The sequence below is a fragment of the Zootoca vivipara genome, chromosome 5 (assembly GCF_963506605.1).
Source record: "Zootoca vivipara chromosome 5, rZooViv1.1, whole genome shotgun sequence".
Lineage (NCBI taxonomy): Eukaryota > Metazoa > Chordata > Lepidosauria > Squamata > Lacertidae > Zootoca > Zootoca vivipara.
In genome coordinates, this window is record NC_083280.1 from 27,767,680 (window position 1) to 27,791,811 (window position 24,132).

At 41.4% G+C, this 24,132-nt stretch overlaps 1 protein-coding gene across 1 annotated transcript in view; it reads left to right on the forward strand.

Annotated features, from left to right (window-relative positions):
* Window positions 1-24,132, forward strand: part of XRN1 (5'-3' exoribonuclease 1) — a 51,198-nt gene that overhangs the window by 21,162 nt on the left and 5,904 nt on the right. Inside the window, exons 21-42 of the mRNA XM_035133766.2 lie at window positions 516-678; window positions 1,639-1,752; window positions 2,193-2,291; window positions 3,823-3,938; window positions 4,584-4,730; window positions 5,621-5,710; window positions 8,641-8,776; window positions 9,554-9,610; window positions 10,934-11,066; window positions 12,610-12,679; window positions 13,013-13,238; window positions 13,946-14,047; window positions 17,413-17,508; window positions 17,591-17,705; window positions 19,197-19,258; window positions 20,273-20,383; window positions 21,172-21,294; window positions 21,439-21,586; window positions 21,768-21,949; window positions 23,003-23,116; window positions 23,225-23,339; window positions 23,859-24,019. Coding sequence (XP_034989657.1) covers window positions 516-678; window positions 1,639-1,752; window positions 2,193-2,291; window positions 3,823-3,938; window positions 4,584-4,730; window positions 5,621-5,710; window positions 8,641-8,776; window positions 9,554-9,610; window positions 10,934-11,066; window positions 12,610-12,679; window positions 13,013-13,238; window positions 13,946-14,047; window positions 17,413-17,508; window positions 17,591-17,705; window positions 19,197-19,258; window positions 20,273-20,383; window positions 21,172-21,294; window positions 21,439-21,586; window positions 21,768-21,949; window positions 23,003-23,116; window positions 23,225-23,339; window positions 23,859-24,019 — 2,680 coding nt within the window. The remainder of the gene's footprint in view (window positions 1-515; window positions 679-1,638; window positions 1,753-2,192; window positions 2,292-3,822; window positions 3,939-4,583; window positions 4,731-5,620; window positions 5,711-8,640; window positions 8,777-9,553; window positions 9,611-10,933; window positions 11,067-12,609; window positions 12,680-13,012; window positions 13,239-13,945; window positions 14,048-17,412; window positions 17,509-17,590; window positions 17,706-19,196; window positions 19,259-20,272; window positions 20,384-21,171; window positions 21,295-21,438; window positions 21,587-21,767; window positions 21,950-23,002; window positions 23,117-23,224; window positions 23,340-23,858; window positions 24,020-24,132) is intronic.

Consider the following 24,132-nt stretch of genomic DNA (forward strand, 5'->3'; position numbering starts at 1 on the left):
TCAAAAGCACTTCAAAGTGCAAGTAGATATATAAGTACCGTTCCGGTGGGAAGGTAAACGGCGTTTCCATGCGCTGCTCTGGTTCGCCAGAAGCGGCTTAGTCATGCTGGCCAAATGACCCAGAAGCTGTACGCCAGCTCCCTCAGCCAATAAAGCGAGATGAGCACCACAACCCCAGAGTCGTCTGCAACTGGACCTAATGGTCAGGGGTCCCTTTACCTTTACTTTAAGAGTCAGATCTCTTGCTCAGCTATCTTTTGACTCTGGTCCTGCCCACCATTGGCATGTAACTGCTGGAGGATTGCCCAAAAGGAAATGCAGCCCTTGGGTTGCACTCTTCACAGATTTGTAGAGTTGGAAGGGACCACGGGGGTCATCTAGTCCAACCCCCTGCAATGCAGGAAATTTTTCAACATAGAACTCAAACCCACGACTCAGAGACTAAGAGTCTCATGCTGTACCGACTGAGCTGTATGCATCCATAAATTCATTCTACCATATCCCCTTTCCTCTAGTTACCAGAGAAGAAAAGGAGTAATCATAAATGAAACATGTGCAGTTGTTTATGCTCAATTGCTAACTGGGTGTAGATACCAGTTAAATCAAAATGGTGAGGTGTATTTGGAGAAGCAGTGGTCCAAGCAAGTTCTGCCTTTTGCATACCAAACAATTGTCAGGGTAAGTTCCTCAGTTCCCAATTTAGTTGAGTTTTTCATCAGTGAATTGAGATAAGAGGTTACAATGTTTACAGTAAAATTCAAAATACTAAGCTTATAAGTTTACTGCTGGTAGGATACACATGTGCACTTAGATCTACAGGCCTGCTGCCTCATTCTTCCATAGCCTACAATCCTATCACAGTACAGTGGTACCTCAGGTTAAGTACTTAATTGGTTCCAGAAGTCCGTACTTAACCTGAAGCGTACTTAACCTGAAATGAACTTTCCCATTGAAAGTAATGGAAAGTGGATTAATCTGTTCTAGATGGGTCTGTGGAGTACTTAACTTGAAAGTACTCAACCTGAAGCGTACTTAACCCGAGGTATGACTGTATAGTTGAGAGATGCGGCTAAAGGCTGCCGTACAAATTCCTCCAACATAATTTCATTTTTCTTGTTATCTGTGTCTTGCGAAATGACATAGTGCACAGTTAGGATACAATAATATCTTAATAATAATAGGATATAAATAATTAGTCCTTGTCTTTTAGGAATCATTCAAGTTGCCATGGTTCAGAATCTACTTGGAACTTGGGATTGGGAAGTGGTTCACATGAAGTGTTGTGTTTTGTGTTTTACTCTTCTGTTGTGTTTTACTCTTCTGTTGGAAGCCGCCCAGAGTGGCTGGGGAGACCCGGCCAGATGGGTGGGGTATAAATAATAAATTATTATTATTATTAGTAGTAGTAGTAGTAGTATAGACATTCTCAAAATGTTTATGGGATTAGTATCTTTCTTGAGGAGTAAGCAAACTAGAGTAGGCTGTTCTGTATTGCCACACATAGTTAAAGCAGTCTTACACTCACTTACTTGGAAATAAGCCCCATTGATTTCAGACATACTTCTGAGTAGACATGTCTGTGATTTTAATGGTAAGTATTTAATCAGAGCATGATTTCCCCCCTCATTTTTCATGCAGGATATAAAAGCCTTCGATTCCCGCTTCTCCAATCTCAAAACTTTGGATGACCTGTTCCCTCTGGGATGTACAGTCTTCATGCTGGGATCACCTTATTATGGCTGCACAGGAGAAGTTAGTTTTATCTGAAAATGTTTTTCCAACAGACTTTTCTTAAAAATCAAGTCGGACTCCTCCTGCATTATTTTATTACATAATTTAAAAAACTGAGCTCTACAGTGGAATAATGATGTTTTAGGAGCTATTGTACCACTTCCATTTCTTCACCTTCCTGAACCTTTCCTCCCTTTGTAAAGGAACTTTTCTTCTTCTTTGCTGTTACTCTTTTGTTTAAATTATTTGGCTCCAACCCTTCATTGCAAGATCTCAGGGCACAGAACAGTAAGACTTGTTTTGAAACAACAAATCCATTAAACAACATGAGTGTAGATAATTTTATATTGCTGTTGCTTTCATTTAAGATACTCATCAGATTCTTAGGAGGGAGAAAGACACTGGCTGCTGTGTGTGAAATGAACTTAAATTTGAGAGGGTTTCTTTAATATCTCTTTAAGGTTCAGGATTCATGTGATGTTATCTTGGAAGGCAGAATTCGTGTTGTTTTCAACATTCCATGTGAACCTCAGCTGGATGCCTTAATACAGAATCAGCATGTAAGTGTTATTTCTCTTAACAGTGGGTATGTCTCTGTAGATAACTATTATAAGTACTATTTGAACAATATGCATATGTATGTACTTGCACAAGCCCAGTGAATTTTTTAAAAAGCACAAACTAGTTTTGAAGCTTCCCTTTTTAGGTGACATGGGAAGCTACTGTTTGAGGGGGAACTAACCTTACTGGGCGAATTTCGTCGTTCCTTGTATCTTGGCCGTAGTTTTCCAACGTAGGTTACGTAACACAGGAACAATTAAATATGTATCTCATTCAAGAGTTAAATGAAAAATCTGGTTCAGGACCAGAATTTGGAATCTTGCAAATATAAGCTTTGACTTTATAATGTGTGACACATGTAGCATTGCCAAAAGCTGCGTAAACTATGTGAGTGTGCTCAGCCTCTTTATTGCTTCAGTTCTGTGTTAGCAGTAGCATTCAGACATCGCAAGCAGGGTTGAGATCATGTTCTGCTAGGTACTTTGCAGACACACATACACAAACTTGCCTTGTCTTGAAGACTCATGAAAGGAAAACAGTGTAGCTCAGCAGAGCAATGCAGATGTGTGTTGGAGAAAATAACACCGGTCCTGAAAGATCTACATTGGTTCCCAGTACATTTCCAAGCACAATTCAAAGTGCTGGTGCTGACCTTTAAAGCCCTAAGCGGGCTCCACCGCCACCGTTCAACCCGGACACTGAGGTCCGGCTCCTTCTGGCGGTTCCTTCACTATGAGAATTGAGGTTACAGGGAACCAGGCAGAGGGTCTTCTCGGTAGTAGCGCCCACCCTGTGGAATGACCTCCCACCAGATGTCAAGGAAATAAACAACTATCTGACTTTTAGAAGACATCTGAAGGCAGCCCTGTTTAGGGAAATTTTTAATGTTTGATGTTTTATTGTGTTTTTAATATTCTGTTGGGAGCCGCCCAGAGTGGCTGGGGAAACCCAGCCAGATGGGCAGGGTATAAATTTATTATTATTATTATTATTACTACTACTATTATTATTATTATTATTACTATGGATAATACTCTCAGCTGAAGGAGTGATGCTAACTCATATAAATATGTGCCAGATTTTTATTTAGCCTCCCTGGCCTTCCAGTTTAGTGCAGATAAATAGAAGTGCAGGAAAGTCCCTGAGCAGGTGAAAACATTATGAAGATGTCTCCATTCATTTTTCCTACAATGCATGGAGGATTGAGAAGTCATGTTAAAAGAACCTATTAGCATGGCAGAAGCTGACTGCCATTTGTATTTCGTTTCTTCCTCTTAAAAGCTTCGGCAAGACCAACAGAAAAGTTTCCAATTCTAAGGCCAGAAAGCAGTCGTATGCACATGGAAAACTAAGATTTATTATGAGTTGAGTTTTCATGGACTAGAATCCATTTCATTGGATGAATGAAGCAGACTCTAGTCCACGAAAGGTTATGCAATGAGACTGCAAGACTGCTTACTTCAGCTGCTCCTCTGGAAGATTGTAAAGAGAATGATCTTTTTCGTCACTATACAACTGATATTGTTGCAGAAATATTCCGTGAAGTACAATCCTGGATATGTATTGGCCAGTCGTCTTGGAGTGAGTGGCTATCTTGTTTCGAGATTTACAGGAAGCATTTTTATTGGAAGAGGATCCCGGAGAAAGTAAGCTCTGAGTATAAACTTCTTTTGCAGCAAGATGTTTGTTTGATATTTTGTAGCAAAGGCCACAAAACCTGGTACCTGGTGAAGTTACTCCATTTGCATTCCATATGTATCCTGAAAAAGTATATATGCAAGAAGAGTTTTCATGTAGGGAAGAAGAAAAATGTGAAGACAGGACTTAGTGCAAATCATTGCTCTGCCTGACTGGCCTCCTTGTCTGGCACAGTTGTGCACATTGCATTTCCCCTTCCTATCCCAGATATTAGTTAGATTCTGACATTCATTAATTTCTTTGGTTTCTTATTATTCCAACAGACAAATAAGGAACTTGAAAAGAGACTGAATTCCTGTTTAATCGCAAAATCTTCTCAGAAGGAAATTCACTTTTGAAACAAGTTTATACTTTTACCAGATCCATGTGTGAGCTGTAATCACTTGTTTAAATATATTGTAGACTTCTTCTAAAGCTAGGTCATATGCTTGTTATTTTACATTGTAAAATTTTGCTAGGATTCAGTGAGTCAAAACTCCTGTTCTACATTCAGTGGTTAATTAGTAGTATTTTTGTAAGGAATATATTGTGCCAGTAATATATTGGTATTTCTTCACAAAATTTAGCTAACATTCCAACTTTTGATTTTGCAGTCCACATGGAGAACATAAAGCAAATGTGGGGTTGAACTTAAAATTCAATAAAAAGAATGAAGAGGTCCCTGGCTATACCAAGAAAGTTGGAAACGAGTGGATGTATTCCTCAGCTGTAGAACAACTCCTTGCTGAATATCTAGAAAGGTAAGCATTAAACTACACTTTAGACTGCATATGCCTTGCATGTAACAGTTCAAATACAGCCGTACCTCAGAAGTCGAACGGAATCCGACTTTCCGTTCCGAAAGTCTGTTCTACTTCCAAAACATTCAGAAACCAAGGTGCGGCTTCCGAATGGCTGCAGGAAGCTCCTGCAGCCAATCGGAAGCTGCAGAAGCTGCTCCAGACATTCAGGTTCCAAAGAAGGTTCACAAATCTGAACACTCCCGGGTTTGTGGCGTTCGGGTGCCAAAACGTACAAGTGCCAAGGCGTTTGGCTTCCAAGGCACAACAGTACAACTGACATGGGCAGCAATAATTCAGACAATGGGAACAGGGTCGTTTTTGCAGCATTTGCCACAAAGTTCTGGCTTCACATAGGTATGCCACTCATAATTTCCTTCACTTCCTTGTGTCTGAGATCTCTTCACATGGGCGAAATGCATAAATGTCTGTTGCCTGGTTTGCAATTTAACAAAGGCATCTCAGGAATGGGCCATTCTCAGCCAAGAGAAGGAAAACAGTTTAAAATTCAGGCTTCCTTTTCTTGGCTAGAAGGGAGGCGCGGGTGAGTGAGGTAGATAAAGTGGATAAATCCCCACCACCAGTGGTGACAATGGGGAGCACAAGAAGGCCTGTCTAGGGCCCCCGCTGCTCACTCCCTCGCTCTGCCAGCCTGCTTGCTCAGCACTTTTCAGGCTTCCCTCACCATGTGTTAACTTGAATGTGTGTGTGTGCGCACACACACACACACTTTTGTCTCCAGTGTCACAACAGACAAGTGCAGATATAGTAGAATTTATTGAATTTTTTATTGAATTTATATAAAGATGTATACAAAATCTGCTCAGAATGATATATTTGCATTTTCTTAGGGCCCCAGAACTTTTTAGTTACCTAGCCAAAAATGGTCAAGAGGACATATTCTACGAAGATGACATTTGGCCAGGTGAAGAAGAGAATGGGTAAGCAGCTTATACCTTTAAAGCATTATTAGGGCAGTTATAGGAATGTAAAAAGGAGTCTTGTCAATTTCAGTTCTGCACCTCGAATCAATTCTTCAAACTTAGTTGGTGAATTTGTGATAGCTGGCATCAAAGCATGATTCCTAGTGCTCTTCCAACAATTAGCTTTAACCATTTGGGCAAGCCCATCCTCTAATAATATAACGAACTAATATTACAGCCAACCAACTCTTTGTGTGGCAATGTCCCTCCTTCCTGTGTAATAAAGACTCGAGACGCAGTGATTAAGATTTAATTGGGTGGTTAAGGCCACAACTTTATTAATTATGCATGTTGAGCGGAATTGGCTTAGGCGTTGGAACCTAACAGACTATATCCGACTCCAACCCATGTGTTGGAGTCCTTGAGAAGTTAACCACCAGAAAGGAGCCCCGTGATGTAGATCTACTAGAGCTCCTCCTGTGGCCACCGAAGGGGCATGCCTTACAGCCCAGGCAACTCCAGGCTCAGGACCAAGCCTCGCCCCCGGAATCCTTTAACGGAATTACTTCTCCAAATTTGGGCAGCTGATGACGTAACCTGCCCCTCCTCCATCTAATTGTTATGCAAATTTCCAACGCCTAACCGCCTAACCTAAGTTGTGACGACATGCTACGAGGTAGGCGAAAAACCCATCATGGCTAGCCCAGTATGGGAAAAATCCTACCAAGCCCCCTGGCCAACCAGGGCGACCAACTGACGTCCATAGCAGCGTCCCCTTACCTCTTTTTAAGGGGTGGGCAGGCGGGTGAACTGTTCGCTCCGGCGAACAGGGGAGAAGAGGGACTGCTTTCCTGCCTGCGGAGCGCTTTAAAGTTGGTGGCTCCGCCCCGACCGATCCCATTGGCTGGTCGGGGGGTGACGCAGGCGGGAAGCTACCATCGCGTAGGGGCTGATCTTGCAGCCCCTACGCGATGGTGCAGTCAGGCAGCCCACAACCCCACTTCCGTCGCAGGCGCGGAAGTGGCTTTATAATATACACTGTGTGCCTACATCCTGAAATACACCTCAAAGTACATACCTTTGTAAAGTAAACTCTTAAATCCCTTACAGCATAATTCTAACCACATCTACTTAGAAATATGTCCTGTTGAATTCAGGATCTACAAGACCTGTCTTTTATTTGTATAGATATGTATGTTAAGTTGTTTTGTTTGTTGCAATTGGTTTTTTAGTGTTTATATGGGGTTTTAAGTTGCTTTTGGTCACCACCATTTGGATCCCTTCCAATCGGGATTCAGGCCTCACCATGGGATTGAAACTGCCTTGGTTGCACTGGTCGATGATCTCCGGCGAGCTAGGGACAAAGGTGAGAGCTGTGGATCTCTCAGCGGCCTTTGACACCATCGACCATAACATCCTTCTGGACTGTCTAGAGGGGCTGGGAGCTGAGGGCACTGTCATACAGTGGTTCCGCTCCTTCCTCCTGGGCCGTGTTCAGAAAGTGGTGTTGGGGGATGAGTGTTCAGACCCCTGGGCACTCACTTGTGGGGTGCCTCAGGGTTCCGCTCTCTCCCCCATGCTTTTTAATATCTATATGAAGCCGCTGGGAGAGATAATCAGGGGGTTTGGGCTGGATGTTCATCAGTATGCAGATGACACCCAGCTCTACCTCTCTTTTAAGTCGGAACCAGTGAAGGTCCTGTGTGAGTGCCTGGAGGCGGTTGGAGGATGGATGGTGGCTAACAGATTGAGGTTGAATCCAGGTAAGACAGAAGTACTGTTTCTGGGGGATAGGAGGCAGGCAGGTGTGGAGGACTCCCTGGGCCTGAATGGGGTAACTGTGCCCCTGAAGGACCAGGTGCGCAGCCTGGGAGTCATTTTGGACTCACAGCTGTCCATGGAGGCACAGGTTAATTCTGTGTCCAGGGCGGCTGTCTACCAGCTCCATCTGGTACGCAGGCTGAGACCCTACCTGCCCGCAGAGTGTCTCGCCAGAGTGCTGCATGCTCTGGTTATCTCCCGCTTGGACTACTGCAATGTGCTCTACGTGGGGCTACCTTTGAAGGTGACCCAGAAACTGCAATTAATCCAGAATGCGGCAGCTAGACTAGTGACTGGGAGTGGCCGCCGGGACCACATAACACCGGTCCTGAGATATCTACACTGGCTCCCAGTACGTTTCCGAGCGCAATTCAAAGTGTTGGTACTGACCTTTAAAGCCCTAAATCAGGAATCCCCAAACTTCGGCCCTCCAGATGTTTTGGACTACAATTCCCATCTGCCCCGACCACTGGTCCTGTTAGCTAGGGATCATGGGAGTTGTAGGCCAAAACATCTGGAGGGCCGCAGTTTGGGGATGCCTGCCCTAAATGGCCTCGGTCCTGTATACCTGAAGGAGCATCTCCACCCCTATCCTTCAGCCCGGACACTGAGATCCAACACCGAGGGCCTTCTGGCGGTTCTCTCATTACAAGAAGTGAGGTTACAGGGAACCAGACAGAGGGCCTTCTCGGTAGTAGCACCCGCCCTGTGGAATGCCCTCCCAGCAGATGTCAAGGCAATAAGCAACTATTTTACTTTTAGAAGACAACTGAAGGCGGCCCTGTTTAGGGAAGTTTTTAATGTTTGATGCTGTACTGTTTTTAATATTCGGTTGGAAGCCGCCCAGAGAGGCTGGGGAAACCCAGCCAGATGGGCGGGGTATAAATAATAAATTATTATTAATATTATTATTATGAGGAAAGTGGCTAAATAATAATAATAGAAGAGTTTACTTCAGGTAAATGGGATTAGGATTGCAGTTTCAGTAGCTTGTTGAAGCTCATTTGAACTATATGTGAATCGTAATAGTATATGAGTGGATGGTTCGTTGAACTTTTATTGTTGGTTTAACATTTGAGTTAAATTCTTGGTGATGTTTTTTGATATGGAATAATTTTTTAATGTAGCGCTGAGAAGGTTCAAGAAATCATTGCGTGGCTAAAGGCTCATCCTGTCAGTGCACTCTCTCGTTCCTCTTGTGATTTACAAATTTTGGATATGGCTATTGTCGAAAAGATTGAAGAAGAAGTAGAAAAGTGCAAGGTACTATTTTTATTTTAAGTTTGGGGAACTTAACATACGTCTTCTAATCACAATACTGTATATAGGAATGAGATTATAAATTTAGATTAGAACTGATCCACTTCCTATCAGAAAAATTATATTTAACTGGCATGATTGTTTGAGCTTAACTTTGGATTACAACCTGCTTTATGAGGTATGGCAACTAGTAAGAAAACATTAGCAATTTATCTGCTTACACACACTATCATATATTACTAATCATTTGTATGCCACTTAGTTAGCCAACAAAATTTTGTATAAAGATTTCAGTCTAGAAAGTTACACATATCAGGTGATACCCAGTGCTAGTCATACTCTGGCTAGACCCATTGAAATCAGTTGAGTTAAGCACACTGATTTCAGTGGGCCCTCCTCCGAGTGCAACTTGCTTGGATATCTATCACTCAGCTAGTGTGGTTTTGAAGACTTCTGAAACAGCAGTTCTGATTTGCCCCATAACATTATATTCCTTCAAATTCACTTCAAATATCATTATTTGTCAAGCACTGTTAAAAAAAAACCTCTCTCAAGTTCAGTGTCCCTGATTATGCTGATATAACATAAGTACTCATTGGCATAATAGACTGTTTTGGTAGAGAGCATTGTTATTGTTCACTAGGCACGAATAGTTGAAAGAGAGGTGTTATGTAGAAAAAGAGCGATGATTCAGCTACTTTGAGCTAAAGAAAAATGTTGAAAAGCAAACATAATCCAAACTTTGTTCTGTGTATTCAGTTTCTTGTTTTCCCCCTTTAGCAAAGGAAAAGCAATAAGAAAGTGCGTGTGACAGTGAAACCTCACTTGTTATTCAGGGTAAGTTTGGGTTATTTTGTGAATGGAAGGTTCTTGTAAGATAAAGTCTTAACAGAAATTATTTCTTGTTCATAGGGGAATATGGTGCCTTTTTCTTGTGTTTCTATTTACTCCCTTCTCCTCCTCTGGCTCCTTTCCATTTCTGCCCAGCATATTCAGGTGAACTTACTCAACAGGCATGTAGTGGACTCAGGAGTGTGGAACCTCCTCCAGACCACCATTCATGAAAGCTTCAGCACCCTTTTCCTTAGACCTATTCATATCCCAAACAAACCATAAGTCACCTCTGTTGTTGGCCAGTTCTTTTCTCAGGTTTCGTTCCTACTGGGTAGAGGGCATATACTCAACCTTCCATGATCCAACAGCCTGCTCTGTATCTCCCCCTTCACTTTCTTGATCTCCAGAGTCCTCAATAAAATCCAAAGAGAGGGGACGCTGTTGTTCTGGGAGTCCCTCATTGGTGCAGCATACCATAGTTATCCGAGATTCTTTATCTCGCAAGGGAAGACCCATTGTTTCTTTCTCCTAGCCCACAAAACCCAAAACTTGCCTACTCCACCCAACACACTCCACCAGGGCATCAGCCACTTTCAGCAGCTCTTTTGAGTAATGCTAGCATTTCTGATATGTGCCATGCAGGGTCTACATTCACCGGGCAATACAAGGAGGATCTCCATTGAAGATTTCACTGGCCTTCAATAGAAGGGTTCTCCATAACATCCTACCACTGACCTAGACAGCCTTTTATATTTTCAGGCATTTGGCTCTCTTTTCAATATGTTCTATGCCTGTACATCTACTCCTCAGCTGTCAGTCTCTTATCCACAGTACAGAACTGGAGGTGTTACCAGATCCAACCTGGAACACAAAAGTTGCTCATATTTTCCCTTCCTTTCTTTTTCTGGGTGCTAAGAGGAGCTAATCCATCAGTAATTGAGGCCTTGTTCACCTCAAACCAGGAAGGGCATTCACAATAAGTGCCCAACATACATACATACATACATACATACATACATACATACATACATACATACATAAAAAGAACATTTTACAAAGGGGTTGCCTTGGACATTTCTGATTCTGCACCACATTTTAAAAATGCTGTTTCCAATTTGTTCTTTGTGGACTAGTCTTAGTGATTGCATGTTATGCAGGCCACTAAGATGCCAACCAAAAATATGTTACAAAATTATTTGACTATTTTAGCTCTTAATAAAATGTATACGGTACATAATTAATGTTTTTTTGGGGGGGGAGCTAGTTATTTTGTTCTACAATGTTAACTATTCATATTTGAATTCTTTTATATTTCATTCCTACTAGCCTTTAGAACAGCAGCATGGAATTATACCAGACCGAGATGCAGAATATCGACTGTTTGACCGTGTTGTTAATGTGAGAGAGAGTTTTTCCGTTCCCCTTGGACTTCGTGGCACTGTGATAGGAATTAAAGGAGGTAACACAATGCCTTTTTGTCTCTTTTGCTTTTAAAATAATGTGAAGATCATTCATTGAACGCAAAATGAGTTAGTTTCACACATAATGCTAAACTACGGCTAACGTTAACCATAGTAAAATCTGAGGCATCTATCACAGAATAGTTCAAAGCACCAACGAGAACAACCGGAAGCAGGTAGAATTTTAGGCATGTTCCATCGCCTTAGTGACTTTTCATTCATGCACCTAGAAATCTGAACCATTGTAATAATTTTTTAAAATATCAGATGTGGCAAGCGTTGTTAGTGTCCTCAGTATGCATAGTATTTTATGGAGTAACTTGTGAGGCAAGTGAAGCACATCTGTGCCCTAAAGGCAAAGGAGGGAGTGAAAGTAATAAGCCTTTTGATCTCACTTTCTCATAGGAGTTATTTTAAGAATGTGAGCATGCTTGCATACATCACTCCAATCTAGGATGTTTAGCAGAGGCAGATTTAGGGCAGTGTGACTGGTTCTGGTGCACTGGGCACTGAGTCTAGGGGCCGCTGCAAGGCATTGGAACTATGACTTGGTGAATTGAGCAGAGCGGAAGGTGAAAAGCGGGTGGGGTGCTGAATGCTGGACATGCACAGGATGTTGCTGAAATCAGAAAGACCAAAGTCCACCCCTTAGAAGCAGAGAAGGAATTTTCTTTATTCTTTCTGTCATGACAACAAAGAGTCTTGTGGTTTCTGTTGTCAGAGTTCATTTATAACAATGCTTTAAGGGCTCACTTAACTGAGTAGGTATTATACCTAATGCGAGGCCCAAAGGTTGAGAGATCTGTACTTAGAATCATAGCATTGAAGAGTTGGAAGGGAGGGGACCACAAGGATCATCTAGTCCAGTCCCCTGAAATGCAGGAGTCCTTTGCCCAATGAGGGGCTCGAACCCACAACCCTAAGATTAAGAGTCTTATGTTCTACCAACTGAGCTAATCTTCCTGTAACTGCACTTGTTTGAGGGCTGTTGAGTACCGTGACACACCTTATGTATCAATTGACATTTTGGCCTTCATTTGTAAATCACCTGGGTTTTTGCCCCCTTCCTATACCTGGGGTTGCAGATCCTGACCTTTAAGGTGCCACAGGACCTTGTTGCAATAGGTTAACATAAATCGGTTAACATAAATTCTGATCAAGGATTGAAGACCTTTGTAATATGAGAAATAAATGTACTGTAACTACTTTAACTGTTCCAGACTGATTTAGGAAAGTTTCAAATAAAAAACAAGTTATGTAGTTGGGAGACATTGTCCTTAAAACAGTTCCAGCTTTCTAGTACATGTAAGCTAATGCCATAATTTGTTAGGGTTGTCCGCAGCTAAGTCATACTCAGATTAGACTCTAATAGACACAGCATATTTGGGTCCATTAATTTTAGTGGGTCTACTTGTGAGCATGATTTAATTTGATACAACCCATAGTCTTCAAGATGTCATGAGATTATTTGTTGCACCAGACTCATGATTACACCTTTGGAAAATCTCAGTAATGCTTGCTTATAGTGCATATTTTCTTCAGCCAGCAGAGAATCTGATGTTCTGTATGAAGTACTGTTTGATGAAGAGTTTCATGGAGGCTTGACAATAAGGTTTGTTTATTTGCATCTTTTTAGGGTGTTGCACAGATCCTAGAGAAACCTGTAACAATTGCACAGAAAAGTGCTATTGGATATTTAGTCAAATCATCCTTAGAACAACATTAGGCTGGATCCAATTGTAGCATTTTGCAACTATTAGTTCTCCTGTTTGTGGATGAGACTTCAGTCCAGCAGAGGCACTCCTGCCTTTTGTAGAATTGCTAAGCTTTGAGGTTGTGGTCTACGGTCCCCTACCCATATACTTTGGGGGCACATATATATTAATCATGCACCACTGGCATAAGAAAAGCACTATTTTCATTAGCCTTCCTTTCCTTCTTCTAGGAGCTCACCTGGCAGAGGGTACCGCATTCCAGCCAGTGCCTTAATCAACCTTTCTTATGGTAATCGGTCTGAAACAGGAAATCAGAAGCTAACTGCCATAGTTAAACCTCAGCCAGCTGTGAGTCCCTACAGCTCATATTCACCCGAATCATTTTCTGTATCTACACAAAAAGCACATCAAGGAGGTCTCAACCATTCTCCTCGCTCCCTCTTTGTTCCAACTCGAGTAAGTCCACATTTAGTTCCTACAAATATGTCCCAGAAAATAAAGTCATTGTTAACTGTAGATCTCCTTGGATGCTAACTAAACATTTTTTAATAGCAGAGTTTAGACAGGCTTTAATGATTACTGTCATAATGGTTAGCTAGCTTAGATTCATTCAGGTTTGCATAAGAAAACACCTGGAAATTTCTTAATCTTCATGATACACTTTGAGGGTAGGGAAAGGAAGTGTGTTTGATAAGGAATGTATTTCTATTTGGGATAAATTCTGTCAGTATAAGGAGGCTACGGTAAGTACCGTGTTTCTCCAAAAATAAGACACCGTCTTGTCTTTATTTTTCCTCAAAAAAACACATGGTGGCTTATTTTCAGGGGATGTCTTATTTTTTTTATTAAGTATGGTACAGGTTAACCTACAAGGTTAAACTGCCTATCACTATAGCTTATTTTCGGGGTGTGGCTTATTTTCGGGGTATGGCTTATTTTCGGAGAAACACAGTAGGTAAGGAAATTTCCCCAAACAAATTAATGTTGATGAAAGGGTTCAAGTTGTACAGGTGTTATTCTTTTACCACATTCACAGGAGATAATCTATTTCCCCTTCCCCTCGGGTGGGTAGAGGGGAGGAATCATAGCAATAACGAGTATTTTAAAGAGGAAGAAACAAGTTGAATAGCTATTCCATTAAAATTTCTTAATCTTTCATCTAGCAAGTGAATGGAAGACAGCATAACAATCTCAAGGTTGAAACCCAAGGCAATTCCAATTCCCTCCAGAAAGGAGCATATTTAAGCAGCAATCAGAAATACAAAGTAAGTAGCATTATTTTCTTAGTAAATGCTAGTAGATGTAGACTGAGTTTGGGAAGGAAGTTGTTTGGGCATATATAGATCCATCCCACACAGAATCAGTAGAAAGAACATAGCTCCTTAAAAGTGGAAACCCTTCTACCTTTTCAACAAAGGAGCCATTTTCCTTCCTGGAAGCTGGGGCTCTCCTAAGAAGTAGCAACAGGAAGAAAGGGTTCAGGGAAAATGGGAGAAGGAAGTCCTGTGGAATTGTAAAGGGAGCAAGGTGTGGGTGTGTATGGGTAGTAGCAGAGGGGTAGTAACAAAGAATGGATACCACATGGGGGATTGAGAGGGTTTTTGTATGAAGTGGGGAGTATGGGGTATCTTGTGAGACTGGGTCATGGGTCAGGCTGCTATCCGAATAAACCTTTTTTAAAAATTATTTTAAACCTCTCTTGCAAGCGTGAGCTCATTCTGAGCTTTAGACCACCCGACATTTGCCCTGCAACAATTAGCTACAAGTGTATACTCCTCTTTTGTGATTTACCCTTTCTTCCATTTCTTATACATGCCTTTCCCAAATCTCAGCTCATCTGTGAGCCCCTTACGCAGCCACACCCATTATGCAGCCAGCTTCTTTAGATGCCTCCCGCTTTTTATTTCTTGTCTACATTTGGGTCTTCAACATTTCACCTTGAAGAAACTCCCATCCGCCCATTTAAAAAATAGAGATAAAATTGAGGAAGGCCCCTTAGGGTAGGGTTTAGGTATATGTGTGTGACGCTGTGAGGCAAAATGCCATGATACTGTAAGAACTGCATTGGTAAGCAGGCAAGCTGATGTAGGTGGTAAGCAGGCAAGTACAGTAGGTGGCTCCCCCTTTTACCTCTCCACAATGCCGGAAGACCAGAATATGTTTTGCCCATTTCACTACTGCTTTTTTTTTTTTAAAGATTTTTATTGATTTTCAAACAAGACAGACACAAACAAAACATATAATATAACACTGTCCCTTCTTTTTCCCTCCACACACCGGTCCACTTCTGCCACCAGTGGGACCCGTGTGCTTTAAGAATCAAAGGGGTCCAATTATGAATTGAGTTCTGCTTCCCCCCTCCCTCCTCCCTCCATATCCCCCCCCCTGCCACTGAGAGAACAGGGAGGAAGGAGTTATGGGGATTTGCATCCCCCAACTCTTTCATAATCATACTTACAAACCTACAACACATAGAAAAAAAAGGGGGGGAAAAAAACAAAAAGAAAATTGGGAAAAGTTAAAACTTCCCAGTTCTTATTATTTTAACATCTTAATTGCGACTCCCTCGATAGTCTTCCTCATGGTTTTCCTAACATGTTCTAATTACTTGTGGCGAATTTTCCAACTCAGTTTCGAATCTTAATCTTATAATATTAACTCAATCCTCCTCCTTTTTCATGCTGCCCTCCCACAGGTCCCCTCCTGCCACAAGAGGAACCTGCAGGGCACAGCACTTCCAAGGTTCCATTTCCTCCTCACCCATCTGGGCACCCCCTGCCACTGAGTGCCTCAGAGTAAGGAGAGGGGGGTAGGCAGCTTTCTGCCTAAAACATCTCACTTAACTTACAAACATTTACAGTAACTTAAAAATTCTTTCCCAAACCGTTCTTAAACTCCCTTAAGGAAACATAACTTTTTTTCCCCTTTCTTTTTTACATTCCATCTCCTCTCCCTAAGTCTTTTTCCCCCAATTGGTTCAGCATTTCCATTGTCATGCCAAGATTTCGAAAACCGTCTTTCAGAAACCAAAACAATACCTTTTAACTAGAGTTTTTACCCCACACCCATTCTTTCCCAAATCCATCTCCAGACCTTTGCCCCCCCCTGCCTCTGTCCTTCCCATCCCTCAAAAACACCACTCCACATTTTAACCCCTCCAGGATCTTCAATTCCTATAGTCTTTAAGTCCCTTTGTCTCTCATCTTCTTGTTCTGCTTGTTTTTCTTCCTTTTGGAAACCATATTTTGCTTCATCCCAAACAAATTTGTCATAGTCCAAGTCCTCTTCAGTACTTTCATCCAGTTGTTTCTCCTCACACGCAGTCTCAGAATCTGCAGTCTCCAAATTTAAGTTATCCTCTAAGTCCTGGACTTGGACTTCAATCTCGACTGGTGGTAAGTTGGGATGTTGCCGTTCCTTGTAAAAGTCTTCCCATGACAGCAAGTAGTTCAGCACAGTCTCCTGGAAGGCTCGAGAAAGCTTTGTTTTCATACTTCTCGTAACCGCAGATAAACGGGGTAGGGAACAATGGGTACTGGAAAATTCCTTTCTCAGACGATCGACTCCATTTTGGCTGTTCTTTTCCTTAGTTCTTAACTCAGTCCCAAATCCATTCTTACTTCCAATTTAAATAGTTCTATCACGTTTTCAAACAATTTTTACTGTTCACAGCAATGCAATCAATCCACCCGGTCTTTTGACAGTTTGACAGCTTTTGACAGCTGTCAAAGCGCTCTTCCCCTTAATGCCGCTGTACCTCAAGGGGTGCCGGACTCAGGGGCTGAGATGGTTCCAAACAAGTCTTTTTTCCCTCTCGGGTCCACAATTTCAAATTCTTTCGTTGTTCGGCTTGGGTTTTTTTTTTCCAAACGCCTCCCAGTTTCCCATTAGGAAGAGACCGACTCCCGTTTCTTTAAAGTCTCTCCTATTTTCCAATCGGCAAATTTAGAGTCCAGATCAAAATTCCACTTACTTCTTTAGAAATCTTTAGTTCAAATCGGAAGAATCCGCCGCTTGCCGGGTCAGGACTCGGAGCTTCGCTTCCCGGAGGTAAGATGTGGCCCAAAATGGCTCCCGCGGTTCAACCCCGCCGGCTCACGATCGCTCTATTGAGCTCTCGGGCGGCGGGGGATCCGCCAAACGGAGCAGCCGCTGGACGCCTGAGTCATCGGAACTCTCGATCCGATGCTTTTACGGGGAGTCCGCTCGCTCTGCGGACTTCCCCCCCCTCCGAGAAGCCAGGGACTTCGGCACGCGAAGTCCCTGCGTCCTTCTCACCGCCGCGACGAACCGGAAGTCCCATTTCACTACTGCTTTGACTTTATGGGTCTAGGGCAGGCATCCCCAAACTGCGGCCCTCCAGATGTTTTGGCCTACAATTCCCATGATCCCTAGCTAACAGGACCAGTGGTCGGGGGAGATGGGAATTGTAGTCCAAAACATCTGGAGGGTCGAAGTTTGGGGATGCCTGGTCTAGGGTAAGTGACTTCACTTATTACCTCTCTTCTTCATTTTGCTTCTTAAACTGTTAAGCTATTAAATCTACACAGCCATACCTCTCTTGGTTGTAAGGATTTTATAAAAGCAGATCTTGCATAAATGGGTTGGTTTTATTTTTCCTTCCCACTAGGCTCAAGATAAGCAAGATGATGAATTTTGCAGCATTTGGCAATCATTGCAGAGCTCTGGAAAGCCTCAGTCTGCCCAACATGATAGGCATGAGAAGGTTAGTTTCTGTAGTGGAGTGGATGTGATGTGTGTGAGACTTTCTGAACAGGATTTTGGTACTGAACAATGTCATTTTCTAGGGTGGAATTTTACCTCAATACATAAAGCTAAATACGGGTGGCCAGTTCTGCAAACCAGGCTTCAATGAAAGTAGCTTCAAAGGCCAGCAAAGAAAACAGGAATCTTTCAGGAAGTGTAAGTACTTTTCTTTGAATTTTGTATATTCCTTCATCAAGTTAGGGATTCAATTTTGGAAAGCATTTAGTTTATTCTAGTCCTGTAGAAAGTGATGCTTATGACAGATGGAGTGTTGCCATTATAACCCCAACCCTTGGTATTTTCTCTGAAGAAATGCATGTCATTACCCTCTCTCCAAAAAAGGGTGAAAGTGGATTTAGGAGATCCATTGAAATCAATACATGGAGATCCATTGAAATCAATAGCTTTTAGCTTGATTATTATGAGTATGACATAGTTTGCTGTCACACTTTGAATTTTTGTTTTTGTGAGGTATTATTTTTTAACTTAATCTGATTGATGTTCTTGTGGCAAGACGTTTAATAACCATCTCTATTTGAAACAGTTCTTGAGAAGGGACAGCATTAGCTAGCCCTAGTGCAATTCCATTTTTCAACTTGGAATTTACTATTTGTAACTGCAGAAACCACTATTTGAATGACTGAAGTCTGTTTTTCTATGGCTGGTGCTTTTTCTAGTGGCCAACGCATCAGCAAGAAGGATTTCAGAGCTGGGAGCTTTGTCCGTTGGAAAACATCATTGTGTGCTTAACAAAGACAGAATTGTACTGCAGACTGTTTTTCACTACCAGCAGGAGCTGGTGTTACTTACTTTCTGTCTTTTCCCATGTCATCTTAAAGAACATGCATAGCACTCTCTGGATGTCCACAGGGCAGATTAGATAGATTGATTGATCAATAGCTATGTCAAAGCCATTTAGATAAACAAGTTCATTATTTCCTTTCATCCAACGTACTTAGGGAGAAAGGTTTCAACATCCACCGTAGCTAGGTGGATTAAAGCTTGTATTTCTTTGGGATATAATTCTCTTCATTTGATTCACTCAGTGAGAGCATCTGCAGCATTTTCTACAAGTGGTTTCTGAAGAAGTGTGCATGCACATGAAAGCTCATACCAATGACAAACTTAGTTGGTCTCTAAGGTGCTACTGGAAGGAATTTTTTTATTTTGTTTTTCTAAGGGAGGGGTCACTCAGAAATTCTATTGGAATCATGACATTTTCTTGCTTCAAGTAATGTAAGGAAGTCATTGACTCATTTGGCGGTGTCCTATTGGCCCTTGAGAAACACCTTTCAGCTAGTCCAGTATACCCATTTCTTTCATCCTGTTCAGGAGTTACATTGTGCTGTTTTGAGCTCTCTGTTGCAGCCGTTCACCCAGATTATATCCCTTTTGTTACAACTTCTGAACAGAGATAGTAAAAAGAAAGTGGGGGGGGGGGAAATATACTAGATTGACAATGAGGACTCACCCTAGTTGTGCTTCTGTACCTATTTACCTGGGAGTAAGCTCCATCAAACTAAGTGGGACTCCCTTCTTAGTAGACACATGTAGGATTGCACGCACATACACTTGTTTTATATATAAACAGTTTTTGAAAAAACGTGTTACTTGTTTAGCTAATATTATAAACTTTTCTATTTGTAGCTAAAGATGACACAAAAGGTCCAAGAACTGACAGTCAAACACATAAAGGATCAAATAAACCGGTAATTTTCTTATGCCATTTTATGTTTGCTGTTTTATGGTGAACTGTTCAGAGGAAACAAAGGGCAGAAATACCCTGTTTCTCCTATTTTAAGACGTAGTCATAAAATAAGCCATAGCAGGATTTTTAAGCATTCAGGGAATATAAGCCATACCCCCAAAATAAGACATAGTGATAGACACAGCAGCAATGCCAGCCGCGGCAGGAGGAGGAGAAAAAAGAAAGACATCCCCTGAAAATAAGCCATAGTGTTTGGGTTTTTTAAAGGAAAAATAAATATAAGACGGTGTCTTATTTTCGGAGAAACACGATAGCAACGGTTTGTGCACAGACGCTTGGGTATGCCTAACATACCGGTATATTTTTGGACATGGATTAAATTGGCAGCTGCCCCACCGCATTCCTTCCACAGAGTGTAACTAGATGTGTGATACCCTGTTTCTCCTATTTTAAGACGTAGTCATAAAATAAGCCATAGCAGGATTTTTAAGCATTCGAGGAATATAAGCCATACCCCAAAAATAAGACATAGTGATAGACGCAGCAGCAATGCCGGCCGCGGCAGCAGGAGGAGGAAAAAAAATAAGACATCCCTTGAAAATAAGCCATAGTGTGTGTTTTTTGAGGAAAAATAAATATAAGACGGTGTCTTATTTTCGGAGAAACACGTTATATCTGCTTGAGGGAGATGGCCCTTGTATGATTGCATAGGTCTTGACTAGTGAAGTTGAGAGATTTCCAAAATTACTTGTGCAGCTAATCACTGGTTAGGTAGGTGGCCATAGCTTTTAGCACGAGTGATGCAAGAAAGTATACCTGCAGGAATAATAGCTTTTTAAAAAAACAACAACATTTTTGCCTTGTTAATTTGCTTTTATTGTTTTATTTTATTGCTGTATTGTTTTTAATATTTGGTTGGAAGCCGCCCAGAGTGGCTGGAAAAACCCAGCCAGATGGGCGGGGTATAAATAATAAATTATTATTATTATTTTACATTTGACGTGGTCTGTCTCAGAATTTTGCAGGTGCTAATAAGTATAGTGTGAAGCTATTGAAGAGGAATGAAGCCCCCAATGAGCCAGTAGAACCAAAGCCTGCAGTTGACAGTCCCAGTATAACCGAGAAGGTAGGAAATTGGCAATCTAAATATTTGCATATACCCGAGTATATTCTGAAGAAGAAGAAAAAATGACAAGTAGATTTTATTAGATATTAATTTTGATGCACCAGAATTGTCGAATGCTTTCTTTTCTTCATGGTCTTTTTCCATATGGGATTGCACCTGTGAAGAGTACTAGTCAGACCTTTTAGCAAGCTCTAAGCCATGAGATGATATTGGCCCCTCTCTCCCTCTCAAGCATAGGCCAGAGGATCACTAGACTGTCCATGTCAGATCCCTGCCTCTCTCCTCAGTGTCCTGCTGCAGATAATATATTTCTCAAAATTGTCAGAAAAAAATGGGTGAAAGATTTAAAATTCTCTCTATATAAATTATATCTCATGTATGTATTGTGAATTATTGTCTGTGGGCATCTAGCTAAATCATAGTGGTTTTATATAAACAGAACAACTAAAAAGATTGACAGCTGAGCCACTTTGTAGCGAGTTCCTGAATAATTTTACTTGTTTGCTTTGTTTGAAATACGTTTAACATGGCCCGCATGTGCTCCTGAGCTTTAGAACCTTTGTCCTTTGCTGCAGTATTGAAGAGAACTCTAGGCACACAGTGGAGACACGGGCAAAATTCTTTCAGACTTTGCAGTGAATGGAGGAGACCTTTTAAGTAATATGTACCTTAAGTTCCCTCTAAATGAATAAGTTTTCATATTGGTTTCAATGGAATTTGCGCCTGTCTTCCTTTCTCTGAGTGTTGCTCTTCTAATTCTTTCATATATGCATATGTATATTCCTTAGAATGGATCTGAACTTGAAGACATTTTGGCATCTTTGAAAATTTTCAAAGAAAAAGAGGTGCCACGGTCATATCCCAAGGAACCAACTAGTGAAGAACACTTGTCTCCACAGTCTTTTGCTATGGTTTGTATGCTGCTGTTGAGTAAGCTGCAAAGTTGGAATTGACTTCATTTGTTTAACTTTGGGTGCATTTAATGTACAGACAGATTTCTATGATAAAATTCTCAATTCATACAATATATAAATGCTGTTTGCTTTTTTTAAAAGAAAGGAACACAGATGCTCAAAGAAATTTTGAAGATAGATGGTTCTGACACAGCAGAAGCAAAGTCAGTGGCAAATGAAGTGTCTGCTCCAACTGGTAGGCAGGATTCTTGTGCACCTACCTCACAACATACCCATGCCAAAAAGATAGGTATGTATAAAAGCTTTGTTCTATAATTGAATAAATGGTTTGTGCTATGCAGATTTAAAATTAATGTTTATTGATTATATAATACCTTTGAACATCTAACATTCAATCAAATTAAACAAAGTACTCTGGTTCATTTCTTCAAACATGGTACTGATTACATGTATTTATTCTTCCTTGGTAGCTGCTTTCATGAACAAATCCCCTGGCACAGCAGGACCTCAGAACACTCAGGGCATGGAGGTTGGAGGCCACACACTTCTTGGACCACCAAACTCATTATCCACTCCAGTATCTGAGCTTTCTCGTATCTGTTCCCTTCTTGGAATGCTGCAGCCAGATTTCTCATTTCTTAGAACACCACAGGTAACTTAGCTTCAAATAGCAGATCTGTGTAGTATGGAAAAAAAAAAATACCCCACCCATATTCTCTTTTATTTCCAGTTCAAGTCTTAAATGGGCTTGCACAAATATGGCCAAATTGTTCCACCCACATGCAAGAAGGAGGCATCACCAGACTTGAGATTTGCAAGGGACAAAATACTGTAGGAATGGCCACCGGGCATGAGGCACACCTCCGCCCGAAGGCAGGCCGCGGCTGTCTAAACGGCCCTTGGTCTAGCCTTTGGCTTTCTCAGTAATCTGCCGTGCCCTGTCTGTGACCTTTGCCTCCTTTTGGAGAGGCATGGCTCACTTCCCACTTGATAGGAAGATGACATTTTGAGAAACATATGTGTCAGCTCATGATGTAAAAGTGCTTAAGGTCAGGCTGATCTTGTTCCTGCATATTGTGCTAATAAAAGGAGCCTCTGCCGAGCTGGCAATCAGCTTGCTTACACACAGCTCACCTGCAACAACAACTCCTGACTTGCGTACTTCACTTCAAATACCTTTATGAACTACCCTAAATATAAAGGGGAAAACAAAACAGGCTAATGAGCACTTGACAGCTATTGACTGCTGAGCAACATGGGAGTTGGGGTAAACTATAAACCAGGCGGTGGGGTGGAATGGAAAAGGAGATTAAAAGAATGGACACATAGGTATAAAAAAGAGTAGAGAGAATCATTTCATTGTCTTGAGTAGGTAATTTCTGGGTTCATGCTGAGAAGTTATTTGTCAGTGTCCCCAGGGACAGGAGTGAGAGCTGCTCCCCATTTTTCATCATTTAGACCAGGGTAGCCAGCATGGTGCCCACCAGATGCTGCTAGACTCCCCAGCCAGCATGGCCAATGGTCAGGGATGGTGGAAGTTGTAGACTGGTGACATTAGACAGAAGGATACTTGGCTAATCTTCAATAGGGAACTATGTTAGAAGGCAAATAAATTGCCCACCCTTTGTATAAATCGGTCCATTTAGCAGTCTGTTTGCAGTATGCTATGTAGAAAACAAGTTGCTTGTCTTCTTTTCTTCCATAGACGATGACAGTTTGTCAAGTAAAGCTATCAAATGGCTTATTAGTACACGGACCTCAATGTCACTCTGAAAATGAAGCTAAGGAGAAAGCAGCACTTTTTGCTTTGCAACAATTGGTGAGACCAGCAGTCAAAATGCTTTATAAAACCTTAGAATGCTCATCTCCATTTATTAGCTAGTCATGCTTCCCAAATCACAAACTTTAAGTATCCTTTTTCATACAGAGCTCTGTTGGGATGAACTTTCCTCTACCACCACCACCTGTATTTCCAAATTATCAACCCATGGGAGCTCTTGTGCCTCCTGGATCCATTCCTCCAGTCTTCACCCAGCACACTGGTACATGTAATCAATTTTAACTTCGTATGTGTGTAAATGCATGTTTTTCATACGGTATAGTTTGAAGCAAATTAAGCTTTTGTAGAAGTTGCATACTTTAGTAGCAAACTGCTAGTCCTCATCAGCAACAGTGCTTTCTTTCATAATTGCATATAATTTAATTATTCTATATAGATTAATTTTATAAACAGCACCCTAAGTTTTTATGAACAGAGTCCTAAAGTTTTTAGGACTTAAAAAAAAATCTAATGTTCTTTGTGAGACAAGTTGCATTATTTTTTCTCACAGTGAGAGGGGAAAGTATTGAATGCATTGATCTCTAGTGTCTCATAAATTTGTCTTTTGGGTTCCATAAAGAATGCACCTTTTTCTCCATTTAAATTATTATGAGCTAAATTTAGCAGCTAAATTTCCTTTCTGAATTCCATTCAGAAGTGGAGGGAGGGAGGCTTTGAAAGAGTAGCTACCCATTTTTCTTAGTTAATACGGGAATCTAAAACGAGCTTATTGTTTTCACAGCTAATTTGTTTCCTTCACCACCTCATGCGTTTGGCCCAGTGCCATGGGGCGCACCAGTTCCAGTCCATGGGAAACCTTACTTTCCTGGTTCCTATCCTGGGAATATGCCTTTTGCAGGCACTGTACCAGCTGGTGCACACAATCAGTTTATACCCTTGCAGGTAAGATCTGACAGCAGCTACACACACACACACACACACACACACACACACACACACACACACACACAAATTACATATGCTTCTCACATGTTAGAAATCTAAAACTCTTTTTT